The sequence below is a fragment of the Capra hircus genome, chromosome 10 (assembly GCF_001704415.2).
Source record: "Capra hircus breed San Clemente chromosome 10, ASM170441v1, whole genome shotgun sequence".
Taxonomy (NCBI): Eukaryota; Metazoa; Chordata; class Mammalia; order Artiodactyla; family Bovidae; genus Capra; species Capra hircus.
This window is the reverse complement of record NC_030817.1, coordinates 67,821,505-67,838,272: the sequence shown is the minus strand read 5'-3', so window position 1 is coordinate 67,838,272 and position 16,768 is coordinate 67,821,505. Positions and strand designations below refer to the sequence as shown.

At 45.7% G+C, this 16,768-nt stretch overlaps 1 protein-coding gene across 4 annotated transcripts; it reads left to right on the top strand.

Annotated features, from left to right (window-relative positions):
• THBS1 (thrombospondin 1) lies at positions 373-16,097 on the top strand. 4 transcript variants are annotated; one of them, XM_018054475.1, is made up of 22 exons: positions 373-524; positions 1,073-1,168; positions 1,427-1,986; positions 2,901-2,976; positions 3,269-3,468; positions 3,580-3,702; positions 4,742-4,835; positions 6,255-6,428; positions 6,739-6,915; positions 7,214-7,387; positions 7,619-7,746; positions 7,850-8,002; positions 8,423-8,641; positions 9,078-9,185; positions 9,722-9,881; positions 10,031-10,149; positions 11,779-12,013; positions 12,200-12,427; positions 12,596-12,867; positions 13,270-13,367; positions 13,471-13,610; positions 14,000-16,097. In XM_018054475.1, the coding sequence occupies exons 2-22, from the start codon at positions 1,102-1,104 to the stop codon at positions 14,005-14,007; spliced, it is 3,513 nt and encodes a 1,170-aa protein (XP_017909964.1). In that variant the 5' UTR covers positions 373-524; positions 1,073-1,101; the 3' UTR covers positions 14,008-16,097. The 4 variants fall into 4 exon arrangements, with proteins under 4 accessions (XP_017909964.1, XP_017909963.1, XP_017909962.1 ...); XM_018054474.1 differs by having other exon boundaries at positions 3,266-3,468; positions 6,252-6,428; XM_018054473.1 differs by having other exon boundaries at positions 384-524; positions 6,252-6,428.

The window sequence follows — 16,768 nt, the reverse complement described above, 5'->3', positions numbered from 1 at the left end:
GGGACGAGTTTGCCTGAAAGCCTCTCTAAGGGTCTTGGGTTGGGTGGCTAGGGCCCTGTCGGCTCGGGATGCGCGCACAGGGTTTGGGCAGCTCGGCGCCAGAGCCGAAGTGCTGAGCCCGTGAGCGCCAAGGCCGCGTGGGCGGGCACCTATTTTTCTGAGAAGTTCCAGTGCTCCTAGGCGCCGACCCCCGCCGCCCCCCTTCCACCTTCTAGCTGGAAAGTTGTGCGCCAGGCAGCGGGGGGGCGGAGAGAGGAACCCAGACTGGCCCCCCTCCCGCTTCCTGCCCCGCGGCCTCCCATTGGTCAGAGGAAACCCCAGGAATGTGAGCGCCCCTTTAAAAGCGCGCGGCTCCTCCGCTTCGCCAGCCACTGCACTCGGGCCGGCCGCTGAGAGCCCACCCTGGCGAGCTCTCCCAGCCGCAGCCTCCGAATCCACGGCCTCCACCCCGCGCCTCTCCAGTTCTCTATCCCGTCGCTGCGCCCCTGTTGCTGGCCCCGGCCGCTACATCCGCGTCCGCACAGGTAGGACTCCCGGGCGGCCGCCGAGGACGAGTGCTGCCCTGGCCAGCCACCTGGAGCTCCCAGGCTTCAGCGCCTCCGGAACCCCGCATCTAATACTTTCTGCCTTCCCCGTACTGTCGCTCCCAGCCTCTGGGGACTCTTGTGGAAGGGCGCCAGAGACATCCTCTCCAGCCTTGGGGTTCACAGACTAACCCACCAGAACACCCCAAAATTTTCTTTTCCCCTAGTCCTATCAGTCCTCTAGAAAAGGACTGTGCCTCCCTGCGCCCCTAAACTGCATCTCCTGGTCTAGTGTTTACCCTTAACTTCTCAAGGAAAAACCCCTCTGCAGTGGTTGATCTTGCCCCCACCACCTCTTTAAAGCGGTAATCTCCCCTCAACTCTTTCTTCCTGATGCTCTCTCCAAAGTAAATACGGTTGCCCCTCCTTCCAGCAAATGTGGGCCCAAAAGGGGATCCCCAGGGGCCCCAGCCCCAAGGCCCTCCAGGTTTTGCCCACACTCCCTGCTTGGCAGCCTCTGACCCTGGGCTCTGTGCTCCTTGCTGCAGGCTCCTTGCTGGGCACAAATAGCTCCACCATGGGGCTGGCCTGGGGACTCGGTGTCCTGCTCCTGGTGCATGCCTGCGGCTCCAACCGCCTTCCAGGTGAGTCTGTGTAATACCTTGTGTGGGGGGGAGGGAAGAGGAGGAGGTCGGGTTACCCCAGGTGCACTTCCCTCCCTGTGTACTCCTCTCTCAGCTGCTTCTCCCCTGAGCCCTGACCAAACCTCAGGCTGCCGGCTTCCTCTGACTGCCCTTTATTTAGCTCTTCCAGCGGCTGTCAGGAGCTTTCATTCCAGCCCTCTGCCTCTCCCCCTCCCCCAACCCAGGGCGCTCACCATGTGTCCTGCTCTTGTCTAACAGAGTCTGGGGGAGACAACAGTGTGTTTGACATCTTTGAACTCACCGGAGCTGCCCGCAAGGGCTCTGGGCGCCGACTGGTGAAGGGTCCTGACCCTTCTAGCCCAGCTTTCCGCATCGAGGATGCCAACCTGATCCCCCCTGTGCCTGACAAGAAGTTCCAGGACCTAGTGGATGCTGTGCGGGCGGAGAAAGGTTTCCTCCTCCTGGCCTCCCTGAGGCAAATGAAGAAGACCCGAGGTACCCTGCTGGCTGTGGAGCGGAAAGACCACTCTGGCCAGGTCTTCAGCGTGGTCTCCAATGGCAAAGCGGGCACCCTGGACCTGAGCCTGACCGTGCAGGGCAAGCAGCACGTGGTGTCGGTAGAGGAAGCACTCCTGGCGACTGGCCAGTGGAAGAGCATCACCCTGTTTGTGCAGGAGGACAGGGCCCAGCTGTACATCGACTGTGAGAAGATGGAGAATGCGGAGCTGGATGTCCCCATCCAGAGCATCTTCACCAGGGACCTGGCCAGCATCGCCAGACTCCGCATTGCCAAAGGAGGCGTCAATGACAATTTCCAGGTGAGGCCGCTTTGATTCCTGATCCACGGGGTCAACTGCTAGGCAGCTTATGACCAGGAGAGGCAGGGGTTCCAGTATAGGAAATACTGCCTGTGCACTAAAGCAGTGGTTCTCACACAGTAGGGAGCATCCAAATCACCTGGAGAGCTTCCTAAAATGTATACTGCTGCATCCCACCCCTAGAGTTTTGGATTCAGTAGGTCTGGGATGGGACCTGATAATTTACATCTCTAAACAGTTCCAAGATGAGGTTCGTGCTGGTGTTCTAGGGATCCGACACTGAAAACCTCTAAAGGAAACAAGAAATAGTTTCCCTGTAACTGCCTGTTCAAACCTTAAATACTCTTTATGCTCTTCTCAAGAAAATAATTTCAAATGCATTGCACCAATTATAATATTGCTTGAAGTGGATACTTTTTATGAGCAGGATAAATACCACTTGGCTATTTGCTTCCTCATGGGGATGTAACCAATCCCAAAGAAAAGATTAAAATAGTGGCTATTTGCTGCTATAGTGTCTTCCTTGCTTAAACCTCTAGATCTTTGGGTCTGTGGCTTTGAAACTCCCACATTTAACTGACACTGGAGAGTGTCATTGTATCATCCCGTCTCAATATCAGATTCCATTTCCTGTATCCCCAAGTAGGCCGATAACTGAATTCTTTGTAAAAAGACCGCAGACTTGGCAGAAGATACAATTAAGATTTTTGAAGCTATTTTGCAATTCCCGTGAATTTGGCAATTCACCAACAGTTATTTGGTGTGTTATTTTGACACGGTGATCTTGAAAGGGAGTTCTTTTCAAATTTTAGAACATCTGTTGTGTGCTCCTTCTAGCATAAACAGCCCCCCCTCCCACTGACCCCCCGGCCCCTACCAACACTCTACAAACAGTGTGTATCCTCTGCTCACAGGGGGTGCTGCAGAATGTAAGGTTTGTCTTTGGAACCACACCAGAAGACATCCTCAGGAACAAAGGCTGCTCCAGCTGTAAGTATCCCTCTGTTTTTAGGGCATATGGGAAAGTGAGGGCATTCCACCCAAAATAAGCTGAGAAACTTCAGCAATGGTGATTGTGCATAAATTACCCCAGGTAACATAGTTACCTTTATATAAAGGTGACCTCAAACAGTTTTCCACACTCAACAGTCCCCTCCTTTTGCATCCCTCAACCAAAATGAAATGTCTGTTACAGTTAGGATGCCTAGGGGCTGGCTGGTGGGAGCATCTACTTGAAGATACTCTCCTACTTTCCTCACTGTGTTCCTTTGTTCCTTAGCAGCTACCAGTGTCTTTCTCACCCTTGACAACAACGTGGTGAATGGGTCCAGCCCTGCCATCCGCACCGACTACATCGGCCACAAGACAAAGGACCTGCAAGCCATTTGTGGCATCTCATGTGACGAGCTGTCCAGCATGGTCCTGGAGCTCAGGGGTCTACGCACCATTGTGACCACGCTGCAGGACAGTATCCGCAAAGTGGTCAGTAGCCTCCACCCACTGCCTGTTAGCAGGAGCCCCTGCATGTGATGGTGATGATGCTGAGGGACTGAAAGTGAGGCTTGATGCTAATAACCTTTCTCCCCCTTTTAGACCGAAGAGAACAAAGAGCTGGCCAATGAGCTGAGGAGGCCCCCACTCTGCTACCACAACGGAGTCCAGTACAGGACTGGTGACGAGTGGACGGTGGACAGCTGCACTGAGTGTCGCTGCCAGGTAAGGCTCTTGACGGACTGAAACACAAATGGATGGCACACTCTCTGAAGAAAGAGCCAGATGGCTGCAGAGGCTCTTTTCATGTTCCATGGCTGGATACCCAAGTGGTATCTTTTTCTTAAGATGCAGTTATGACATCTATAAAATCATTTAAATGCTCAGAGTTTTTCAAAGTCTTAATTATACCCCAGGCTAAGAATAATATCTAAAAGAGTGTATCTATTTAAATATCTCGGTAACTTACCTGCTTTAGTTCAAGAGCTAAGTGTTGAATATCAGGTAAGTAAAAGCAAGTTGGAACTCCCCGACACCGCCCCCCCCGCCCCGCCACAACCTGATTCATATTCGGCTATGACATGGAGATTCTTTAATACAGTACTGATTGCTATTCAAATCACTTAGCCCAACATCGTTAGAACTATCCACTTACCTCAGATGGTACTGCCTGCAGTGTATGTGTCCTTCTGGCTCACCCCCTACCCAACGCCAGGGGCAGAGGGGTTTGGGGGGTGTTGCTGGCTCATTGAGCAAAGTCAAGCTTAAATACAAATCATGGATTGCCGGATTTGGGAGCCACCTTTACTAAACTCCCGTTTTTGTCCAATATTATATAAAGCCATATTTATATACGAGAAAGTAAGATGCTCATTGATCTTCTTTTCCCCATAAAGATGTAATTTAAAATTTTTAAAGTCCTGGCTGAGTTTCAGGAGTTTGATTTTAGACACAGAGTAACAGATCTGACTCATGATATTAGGTGGTTCCAACTGCATAAATTCATGTTGTTCTGTGCATGAAGAAGTGACTAAGTGGCAATTGAGATGAATTCTAGAGGGATGGAGTGACAAGTAAGCAGCCCTTGAACTGTCTCTACAGTACTGGTGGCTGCCAAAAGACAGGCAGAGCTTCTATTAAAATCATTCCACTAGAGCATTTATAGCCCAGACGACATTTCAGCTTGTAATTGAAATGGTTCAGTATGTAAGCTTCTGCTTGCAATATGCTTAGTACCCATTTCTCCTTCACTGTTGCCCTGCAGAACTCAGTTACCATCTGCAAAAAAGTGTCCTGTCCCATCATGCCCTGCTCCAACGCCACAGTCCCCGATGGAGAATGCTGCCCACGGTGCTGGCGTAAGTTCCTAAGATTGTTGGCCATGCTTCAGCGACTGGATTGATTGTACATAATGCTGGAATACCAGTCCCATCTCTGTCACATGTTTTCATTCAGTTTCTTGCTACAGCACCTGGTTAGCTGATGGCTTGTCTGCTGTATACAGCCAAAAAAATGCCATTATGACTAAACTTAATTACCCCCCTGGATTGTGGTGTAGACAATAACCTTAGTATAGTTTATTGAGTATGATTCTGTGCTTTGAGAAAAGATGAGATGAATTGGTAGCAGCAGTAGCTTTAAGTTAACTGGATTTAGAATCTGACCTTATGGCCTAGAGTCAGTAAAAATCTGCTCACTGGAGAAATTGATGGACTTAACTGGGCCTGAAAGTTCTACCCATTTTATCTACAGGCATAGGAGACCTAAGAAAAAATAGCAGTTTGAGTCTCAGAGCTCTGTAAGAAATTGTATTGTTTCATGGTACCCAGTCCCTGGGTTTTGCTGCCAGTATAATTAACCACTTTGCTGAGACACTGTAGTAAGTACAAGTCATAAAGATGATTTATCACAACTAAGATGCATAAAACAGGAAAGTAGCACTCCCCCTTCACATCCACGCCCCCCCACACTCCCTGTTTCCTACACACACGGATCACAGCTCAGAAGAACCAGTTCCCTTCAGAGATGTCAGTGACATTGAAACTGTCATAATCATTTGTACATTGCTTTCTGTTCAGCATTCACTTCAGATGTGGGTTAAAGGGAACAAGGCTAGCTAGGGACTAGCAGAGTGCTGAATTTTGAGTCAGGGATTACTAGGAAAACTTCGAACTGATGGCAAGAGAAAACAAAGTTCTCTATCTCCTGTCAGATACAGGACGTGATTGTAGTCATGGCGCCTGGGCAGATGGTAAACAAACACACTTCCCTCTTATGAAAATATGTGCAGAAAAGGCCCCAAATGCTAGGGTGAGAGGAGCAACCCGCTGACTGACCTCATGACTGATCCAGGGCCAGAGCCAACAGCAGCTCTGCTGCCTTCAGATTCATCTGCCAAACATGTGGGTCTCTGACTCTCCTGAAAGTCAGAAGTGATTCCTATAAGTTGCCTAAAACCCAAGTATTCTTGGAAGCCTGGGGCTGGAAATGCCTACCAAGACATCTTAAGTCAAAAAAGGGAAACTCATTTAAAATGCAGACTTGGAAGAAGGGGGCGAGGATGACTAGAAACATATGTGGGGGAAAGGTTCAGCTATACCGACCCAGGCAAAGCATGCAATTACCCTAAAGCTGTGCACAGAATGACCGCTTGGCCATTGGCCTAACAAATATATTGCTTTTCACTCTCTGGCATGGGAAGAAAGTCTAGAGCAGAGCAGCCCAAAGAATAGCTTGTTTTCATGATAACACACTAAATGCACTCATTTGCTCAGCAGCCAGCGACTCTGCAGACGATGGCTGGTCCCCGTGGTCTGAGTGGACCTCTTGCTCTGTGACCTGTGGCAATGGAATCCAGCAGCGTGGCCGCTCCTGTGACAGCCTCAACAACAGATGCGAGGGCTCCTCTGTGCAGACGCGGACCTGCCACATCCAGGAGTGTGACAAGAGATGTAAGCGTTTGGCCACTTGGGGATGTGGAGACCTGACTTGTCCTTGTTGTCACCAACAGCAACTTCAGAGCACAGAGGTTGAGGGCACAGGTTCTAGGCTCTGATCTAATCCCAGTTCTCTGCCTTATCTGTGCACCCTTGAGTACAGCTTATCCTCTCTGAGGCTCTTATCTGTAAATTGGGGGTAAAAATAGTTTAAAGATGTTTAGTTTGGCGAGTTTGAAGATTTGGTTTAGAGGATGCATTTAAAGTGTTAATGTAGAGCTTGGCTTGTGGGAAGCACCATATAACCATCAGGTTTGTCCTTTAGTTAAACAGGATGGAGGCTGGAGCCACTGGTCCCCGTGGTCATCTTGTTCCGTAACATGTGGAGATGGTGTGATCACAAGGATCCGGCTCTGCAACTCCCCCAGCCCCCAGATGAATGGGAAGCCATGTGAGGGCAAAGCCCGGGAGACCAAAGCCTGCCAGAAAGACGCCTGCCCCAGTAAGTGCATGCATCACCTGGCATGATGCTGGCAGCTCCACCCCGCTAGCTGTCTGGCATCCGTGGGTCATGGATGGGGGAAGATTGCTTCCTAGAGAAACAAACAGAAGCACAGCCCTGCAGGGCACAGCAGCTTCTCACGACAAATAGAACCATTTCAGACTCACCCTCTTCCCAGACATCCTTACCATGTGTCAGGGTCATGGAGGTTTCTTGCACACACTCAGGAGAGTCTCCTGTGAAGGTAAAATGTTTGGAAATTGGTCTTAGCTTTGGCCTGTGGTTCATTTTCTTACAGTCAATGGGGGCTGGGGCCCCTGGTCGCCATGGGACATCTGTTCCGTCACCTGTGGAGGAGGGGCACAGAAACGTAGCCGGCTCTGCAACAACCCCACGCCCCAGTTTGGAGGCAAGGACTGCGTTGGTGATGTAACAGAAACCCAGATCTGCAACAAGCAGGACTGTCCCATTGGTAAGCCACACAGCCCAGGCAGCCCAGGACAAAACCACCTAATGGCACACTCAGCTTTCATGGGGGTTCAGTTTGGATGGTCCTGAGTGGTTTGATTAAAATGCCAGATGGACAGCATAATCTCAAAAGTTAGTAGTTACACAGACCTTACAATATTACACCCCCATTTAAGTGACCAGAATGGCAGTAACAGCAGCTGAGACCCACATTTGCCTGTCACTCCTATTTCAGATGGATGCCTGTCCAATCCCTGCTTTGCTGGTGTCCAGTGTACCAGCTACCCTGATGGCAGCTGGAAGTGTGGTGCTTGTCCCCCAGGCTATAGTGGAGACGGCGTCAAGTGCAAAGATGTTGATGAGGTGAGGAGCTGGGAGCTACCAGACCTAGGAAAGCATCTCATCTGCCTTCGTCATTTCTTGTGGCAGTGTTCTCTAAACATGAACAAACCTGTTTCTTCCACAGTGCAAAGAAGTCCCTGATGCCTGCTTCAACCACAATGGAGAGCACAGGTGTGAGAACACAGACCCCGGCTACAACTGCCTGCCCTGCCCACCACGCTTCACTGGCTCGCAGCCCTTCGGCCGGGGCGTGGAACATGCCACCGCCAACAAACAGGTAGAGCAGAGGGGACTAGTAGATGGGAGTGAGGGGGGGTGTCCTTGACTGAGCTAGCCATCAAAGTGGGGAATGTCCTCTCACACCCTTCAAGGAAAACGGGGGAGGGGGTGAGTGTCAATCTAGCTTTTAGAAACAGGACTAGAAAATTAATTGTTCATCCAGCAGAGAAAATTGGTCCATCACATTTAACCATGCTGCTCTGGAGTGAGTTGTGAGTGGATGGACTTGTAAGTGCCAGGGTGATGTGCAAGTTCAAGGAAAACAACATCAAGTCATGTCAGCCTATAACCTGGCACCAACATTCCCAGGGCAGGATGGGGGGGACTCATACTCTTCCCATGGATCTCTGTCCAGAAGCAATGGGGAGCTGGGGACCCTCCAAGGCTCTGCCTTAACGTCAGAATGTTGTACCCGCAGGTATGCAAGCCCCGAAACCCCTGCACGGACGGGACACATGACTGCAACAAGAACGCCAAGTGCAACTACCTGGGCCACTACAGCGACCCCATGTACCGCTGCGAGTGCAAGCCTGGCTATGCCGGCAACGGCATCATCTGCGGGGAGGACACAGACCTGGACGGCTGGCCCAACGAGGACCTGCTGTGCGTGGCCAATGCAACTTACCACTGCAGAAAGGTAGCCCCGCCCTCACCTGCCTCCAGAAACCCTTATCAAGGGGATGAGCTGAGGAATTGCTTAAACTTGGGGAATGGAACTGAAAGATCAAATCATCCGAAGGCAGAGGAACACTAATTCTTATTAAATCACTTGGTGCCAAGAACACGAATGGGGCATGCCCTTTGGGCAGTTGTGTCCCACAGTCGATTATGTTGTCCAAAAAAAGTTCACTTCTCTACCAGATGCCAGCAGAGCATGACCTGTGTTCCCGGTATATATAAAGTTTAGAGCATTTATACAGAGTGTGTGTGTGTGTGTGTCTTCCCATTGAAAATACCTGCTGTCACAGAGTAGCATTCAGTTCTGTCTGCAGTGTTTTTTCAGTGCACTCTCTAGTGCATGAGCTGAGCGAAAGGCTTGCAAACTGCAGCTGCAACGTGTCTTCTCTTTCCAGGATAATTGCCCCAACCTTCCCAACTCAGGGCAGGAAGACTATGACAAGGATGGAATCGGCGATGCCTGTGATGATGACGATGACAATGATAAGATTCCAGATGACAGGGTAAAATTGTTTTCCATTCCTCTTTCAGCTTTTGTGTTCAGCAACAGCCTGTAACCCTTAAGATTCAACAAAATTACTGATATCTAGTCATCAGAAATTATTCATTGTGATCCTGTAGTTTTCAGATATAGATGTTGCCAAGAGAATTTTTAAATGAGGGTTTTGTTTTTCGTCACAGCCTGCCTTTCCCCTAGTTGGAGCAAAAAGTTACAATGTGTGAACAAATGACACTTTGCTCCCCATATTGGTTTCAAATGTCTTCTCTAGGTCACAGTAAGGTTATCTCTGCTTGCACTGAGAGTGGAGATGTTGAGTTTCTATTTACATCTCACTGACTCATAACCAACAGAAATTCATTTTTCATTCATTATGTCCTGGCTTTTAACTTTTGCAGTGGTCATTTTACAGGGGACTTAGTATATCCACCAAGTAGAAAATGATTGCTGCAGATTTTCAGTTTTATATATATTATGCATGTGATTTGAGGCTAGTTTCATGGACCAAGTTGTACAATGCTCCGCTTCTTCTCTTGGCAGGACAACTGTCCATTCCATTACAACCCAGCCCAGTATGACTATGACAGAGATGACGTGGGAGACCGCTGTGACAACTGCCCCTACAACCACAACCCAGACCAGGCTGACACAGATAACAATGGGGAGGGAGACGCCTGCGCAGCTGACATTGATGGGGACGGTAAGGTGCTCCCTGATCCAGCCAGCCCGTGGGCAGCTGTGACGGCATTCAGCTCTCAGCCTTGGACAGCGCTGGCTGTTAGTGCGCAGTCTGGTTGAAACAGCTGAGGCTGAAGATTCCAGCTCTTATCTGTCCCATGTTCTCTGCAGGTATCCTCAATGAACGGGACAACTGCCAGTATGTCTACAATGTGGACCAGAAAGACACTGACATGGACGGGGTTGGTGATCAGTGTGACAACTGCCCCCTGGAACACAATCCAGACCAGGTAGGTAGATTCCTTTCAGAATCTTTCAGGAAACTGTTAGCATATCCCTTGCTAAGCCTCTTTAAAAAACAGAAGAGTTTAAGTTCAATCACTTTCATTACCATGGCTATCAGTGATCTCATAGCCAATTACAGCATTTTCATGTGAACAGTTTGCCTGACCTAAGCTCTTTGAAGAGTTCCACAGGTCTTTAGCATGAGTCTTGTAACTTCAATCTTATCCTCTACAAGAAGCCCACATGATTTGCTCAGTGGAATCTACCATTGTTAAGATAAATTATACAAAGCAGAAATCTGTGACTGATAACTGTACAGGAATATTACTCATGTTTGAAACTAAGAGATGGAAGAAAATATCCCTAAGCAAGATACACAGCCATTTTCATGGCTCATGATATAATCTGACCGCAAGAAAACCAAACTAAAAATATTTCCCCAAACTGGAGAAATCTCTGTTTCTTTCTCATTCTTCAAGTGTTTTGGCATTGCAAACAGATAATTCTGTACCGGTGCTAGGGAGTGCTGCAAACAGACATAGCCAGAACAAGTTCCATGTCTGGAGGTGTTTCTTTTCTAGTGTAATCGCTCATCATTATTTTCTCGATGTGAAACTTAAGGCTTTTTTTTTTCCCTAAAAGCAATTATTCTGGAAATTTAGAAACCACCTTTTTATAAATGCAAATATTTTTAAAAGATTCAAGAAATGATAAATCCAGCTAATTTCTGGAGACATCCAGAAACTCTCCTAATATTTGCTCTTATGACTTTCTCTAAAACAAAAAGCACCAGGATGAATAGCTTTGGGGAAATAGGGGAAAGCATGAATGATTTGGGATAGCATTCTTGATCAAATGGCATTGAGGGTCATCTGTTTTGAATTTGAGTCTTACTGTAAATTAAACCTCAGTGCCATTTAACCTCCCTGGATAAGGTGTTGGTTCTTCAGATAATAATAAAGTTTATAACAATTAATGAATCATGTAAAAATCTTAATAGCAAAGAGCATAAATACTGGCAAGCAAAATTGCAATTTGTATATAAATAATCTGTAAGCATTCTGTAAGAATTCTGTACTGAATACTTTAAAAAAGGTACTCTGAGAAATACAGTTTTGAAAAAAATTAGAATTTTGAGTTTACCTGAGCCAACACTGGACAATCCTTATGGACTAGATGGGTAAAACCAAATACCTAAAAGAGAAGAAAATGATTTATCCCACCATATGGTTACCCAGTAGGTATGAAAAGCAGTGCCATGTTGCCATGATTTAATGACCTGGAGTAGAAGTTGACGTGTCAACAATTTCCTAATTGAAAATTTGAATAGAACATAAATTGTACCCAGAGCATTCAATTCATCATTAAGATATAAGTAGTTAATATGGCATTCTATCCTTAGTGATGAAATGATGCTTTCTATTTAATTTTATTTAGAATGTTTTCTATTTTAAAAGAACTTTCAAATATCCCTTTAAAAACTGTCTAATACAAACAAGGATCAAGAATAAAATACTTAAGACCAGTGAGGCTTCGCATCTATATTAACAAATCTGACCAGACACTGGAGCATCTCCGTAAGCTTTCTTTAGCATCAGTAATTCACATTCCAGCTTACCCTCTGCCTCTTTCAGCTCGACTCTGACTCGGACCGCATTGGAGACACCTGTGACAACAATCAGGATATTGATGAAGACGGCCACCAGAACAACCTGGACAACTGTCCCTACGTGCCCAATGCCAACCAGGCCGACCACGACAAGGATGGCAAAGGCGACGCCTGCGACCACGATGATGACAACGATGGCATTCCTGATGACCGGGACAACTGCAGGCTGGTGCCCAATCCTGACCAGAAGGACTCTGATGGTGAGTCACTGGAGCCACTTTTTAAGCGAGTGACTGAAACCATGGCTGTCTGGATTGCGGAAAAAAAAAAAGCTGAATACATTTGAGGATGAAAAGACTAAATGTTAACTTTGACAAGACAGTGAATTTTTGGCACCAGTAATGGTATTTTGGAATTTCACTGAACTCTTGCCTTTTTGCCTTTAGGTGATGGTCGAGGTGATGCTTGCAAAGATGATTTTGACCAGGACAAGGTGCCAGACATTGATGACATCTGTCCCGAAAATGTTGATATCAGTGAGACTGATTTCCGCCGATTCCAGATGATTCCTCTAGATCCCAAAGGGACATCCCAGAATGACCCTAACTGGGTTGTACGCCATCAGGGTAAAGAACTCGTCCAGACTGTCAACTGTGACCCCGGACTTGCTGTAGGTGAGTAGAGACTTCTTCAAACGAAAGGCCAGTGTGTACAGGGGAAAGAAGCCAGTGTAAAAGCAGGCAGTTGCACGTGTCCCCGTGAGTGCTAAAAAAGGCTGGAAATGTGACAGAGAACCTCCGGAAGGCTGCAGGTTTTAACCTGGGCGTGGCCTCCTCTTCCAGGTTATGACGAATTTAATGCTGTGGACTTCAGCGGGACCTTCTTCATCAACACCGAGAGGGATGACGACTATGCCGGCTTTGTGTTTGGCTACCAGTCCAGCAGCCGCTTCTATGTTGTGATGTGGAAGCAAGTCACTCAATCCTATTGGGACACCAACCCCACGAGGGCTCAGGGATACTCTGGACTTTCTGTGAAGGTTGTGAACTCCACCACGGGGCCTGGCGAGCACCTGCGGAATGCCCTGTGGCACACAGGAAACACCCCTGGCCAGGTGAGAACAACGCCCTGCAGGAGGGGAAGAGATGCTGTGTTTGGCCCAGCCTCCCACCAGGGAGTCTTAGACATCAAGTTCCCGGCATCACCAACTGTAGCATTAAGCTCTGCATTGTAAAAACCATCCTAGCGTCTGAGAGGGTAGCTCACTTGAGATCAAAAGGCTAAAGCTGTTTGTTTTAGCCTCTTCAAACAAACAAAAATGTCAATGTCCCTTCTCTTTGCTGATACGCACATTCAAGGTTACATAACCAATAAAGCCCTTGGGAAAAAAATCCTACAATGCAGCTCTCTAATTTAGGTCAACTCAGTACCTTTTCAAGTACCATTCCATTTCATGGAATCTAACATAAGTCTCATAATTAAGCTGTTTCAACCTTTGCTTTTGCTTTTCCTCCAGGTGCGCACACTGTGGCATGACCCTCGTCACATTGGCTGGAAAGATTTCACTGCCTACAGATGGCGTCTGAGCCACAGGCCAAAGACAGGTTTCATCAGGTAAGATTGCCCTGATTAAATATCCCTTAAGTCATACTGACAGGCAGGGAGGAGAGGACCAAAAGTAAGGGTGGCACTAATGTGATGTCCTTTTTTCCCACAGAGTGGTGATGTATGAAGGGAAGAAAATCATGGCTGACTCAGGACCCATCTATGACAAAACCTATGCTGGTGGTAGGCTAGGCTTGTTCGTCTTCTCTCAAGAAATGGTGTTCTTCTCCGACCTGAAATATGAATGCAGAGGTAGGAGCAAAATGACAGTGAATATATAGGTGAAATCCCTAGTTCTGACCAGTACCAAGAATGTCAGTCATGCAAGAGGCTGATTTAAAGGCTATGTAAGACACAGGGTTATTTCTATCTTGCTGTTGAAGACACAATGATAAAAATGAAATAATGAAAGCCTTAGAAAGCAGAGTATAAGTTCTGGAAGGTTATGCTATATCAAACACCTAGCAACAGTGTTCAAACACATTAATGTATAATTTTATAAAGTACCAATCTTAAAATACACTTTTGCCATTATAAAAGGAGAGCTGTGCCAAGGTTGTTAATGTATTAGTGGATATTAAGATGACAGTGCCTCAGTGAATTAGTTTATGTATTTATGTGTTTATATATTTATTTCACAGATTCCTAATCATCAAACTGTTGATCGAAAGACTGATCATAACCAATGCTGGTATTGCACCTTCTGGAACCATGGGCTTGAGAAAACCCCCAGGATCGCTCCTCGCTGCCTGCCTTTGCTCTCTGCTTGCATGAGTGTGGACTCCTAGAACATGTGACTTGCCTCAAGAAAATGCAATTTTCCAAATCAGACCCTGCATTCAGCCTCTGACTGAGAAGAATCTTCCAAGGAGACAAACAATGACTTTGGTTGGCTTTTGCAAAAGCAAAAGCATCCACGTGCTTTGGTTGGAAGGTGCCTGTCCCACTCTGCTTTTGTCAGAGCAGAATGCGACTGTGAGGCCAGCTCTGAGCAGTGGACTCCAAAGTGTTTTCAGGCATGTGAGAGAAGGGAGGACTCACTAGAATTAACAAACAAAACCAGCCCTGACCTACTCCCTCTGGAATGGGGGGGGGCGGGGGGCCAAAGCCCAAAGGGGAGGACGCATACCCAAGAGACGACTGTATGAAGAAAATATGGAGGAACTGTTACATTTTTGGTACTAAATCATTTTCAGGGGATTGAAAGACTATTGCTGGATTTCATGATGCTGACCAGTGTTAGCTGATTAACCCACATAAATAGGCACTTAAATAGGAGCAGGGAAGGAAGGAAAAGACTGGCTTCTGGACTTCCTCCCAGATTTCCACCCCTTAACACATCACCTGTAGTGACCAGAATAGGGAGTCGGAGTTAAACCATCACAAGCCAGTGCTGGCTGCCGCAGCTTGGTTCTATTGAAATTGTCAGTTGTATTCCAGATGTAGCTTCTGCAGATGTAGCAGGAAAATAAGAAAACCCACCATCTCAGTGAGCACCAGGCTGTCTCCCAAGGGACGGCAGCCCGTGCTTGTATTTTTATGGTTAGAAAGGCACAAAATTATCAACTAAGACATTCCTTCTCTTCTTTTTTCCTGAATATCTTGGAGTTTTCCAGTTGTCTCTTTTGGACTGTAGTTTTTAGTGTTTTAAACAAACACTTTACAATGTAAACTATTTATTTTTTACTTATTCTGGGGGATCTGTCTGAAAGACTATTCATGGAACAGGAAGAAGCGTAAGGACTATCCATATCATCTTTGCTACAAGTCATTATGACTGTAAGATTGTAAATACAGATTATTTATTAACTCTGTTCTACCTGGAATCTAGGTTTCATATGGAAAGTGTCTGAGAGCAGGTAGTTGAGATTGATCAGCAAATCTTTCACAGGAATGGCACAAGGAAACCAGCATAGCAAGCTGCTCTTCACTTTGTGCTTAGACTGAATGATTTGGAATTCCTTTTTCCTTTTTCTTTTTCCCAAGTGGAATTACTTGGTTGTCCATTTGCAAGTGTTTTTAGTTTGCAAAGAAAGCCAAGAGGCCATTAATACTGTCTTATCCCATCCCTTGTGCCTATTTCCAGGGAGATGAAAAACATCTACATTTATTATTTTTGCCTTTTTCCAAAAGAAAAAAATGACAAAGGTGAAACTTGTATACAAATATTACCTCATTTGTTGTGTGACTGAGTAAAGAATTTTGGGATCAAACAGAAAGAGTTTAAGTGTCTAACAAACTTAAAGCTACTGTAGTACCTAAAAAAAAAAAAATCAATGTTGTACATAGTATAAAAATTCTTTGCAGAAAAGTATTCCCAGTAAGGAAATAGCATTGAAATGTTAAATACGTTTTCTGAAAGTTGTTTTTTTCTATCATCTTGTATACCGTTGCTTTATTTTTATAAATTATTTTCTCATTGCCTTTGGAATAGATATCTCAGATTGTGTAGATATGCTATTTAAATAATTTATCAGGAAATACTGCCTGTAGAGTTAGTATTTCTATTTTTATAAAATGTTTGCACACTGAATTGAACAATTGTTCGTTTTTTGTTTTGTTGATTTGTTTTTTGCTTGTTACCCTCCTCCCTGTTTTTACTATTTGCCAATACTTTTCTAGGAATGTGCTTTTTTGTACACATTTTTATCCATTTTACATTCTAAAGCAGTGTAAGTTGTATATTACTGTTTCTTATGTACAAGGAACAACAATAAATCATATGGAAATTTATATTTATACTTACTGTATCCATGTTTATTTGTTTTCTGGCCTTATGTTATGAGGTATGGGTAAACTGTATCCTTAAACAATAGAGCATATACAAAAAGAAATCACAGTAATAGTAACGTTCACAGTTCCTATACAATTTAGGAAGACTGAATTGCTTAGATGACATTTTTGCTGGATTTGTGGAATAAAAGAACAAAACAAATTAGCCTGTCATACTAAAAACAAGCAATGAGAAATGACCACCCCCACAAGATGTGGGACTCAAAAGGACATAAGTTTATATTTTACTAATGCCACTAAATGTCATTTATCGAATCCTTTTCAAAGCCCAGTTCTGTTCCTGAAAACAAAAAGGAAAACAGGAGTGAAGCACATACTCACAGCTACATCTTCTGACCCATGAATGAGGACACCAGGCTGTGAAGAAACTTTAGAAACAGTGAAGGGCGAACTGTCCTTGAAAAGCTGGGTCAAATGCTATAGATACCACATTTTGGAGAGTGACTATGCCTTTGGTCAGAAAGATGACTTAAGAGGGGAGAATTGGGAATAAATCCTAATAAATCCTAATATATATGTACATATATATTAGGAATAAATCCTAATATGTATATATACATATATACACACACACACATATATATATACACACAGCATATATATATGTACACACAACA

Coding starts and splice junctions, on each gene's coding strand:
- THBS1 (XM_018054474.1), top strand. CDS start 1,102: ATGGGGCTGGCCTGGGGACTCGGTGTCCTGCTCCTGGTGCATGCCTGC. Junction 7,388..7,618: donor CAAGCAGGACTGTCCCATTG/GTAAGCCACACA, acceptor CTCCTATTTCAG/ATGGATGCCTGTCCAATCCC. Junction 9,186..9,721: donor ATAAGATTCCAGATGACAGG/GTAAAATTGTTT, acceptor TTCTCTTGGCAG/GACAACTGTCCATTCCATTA.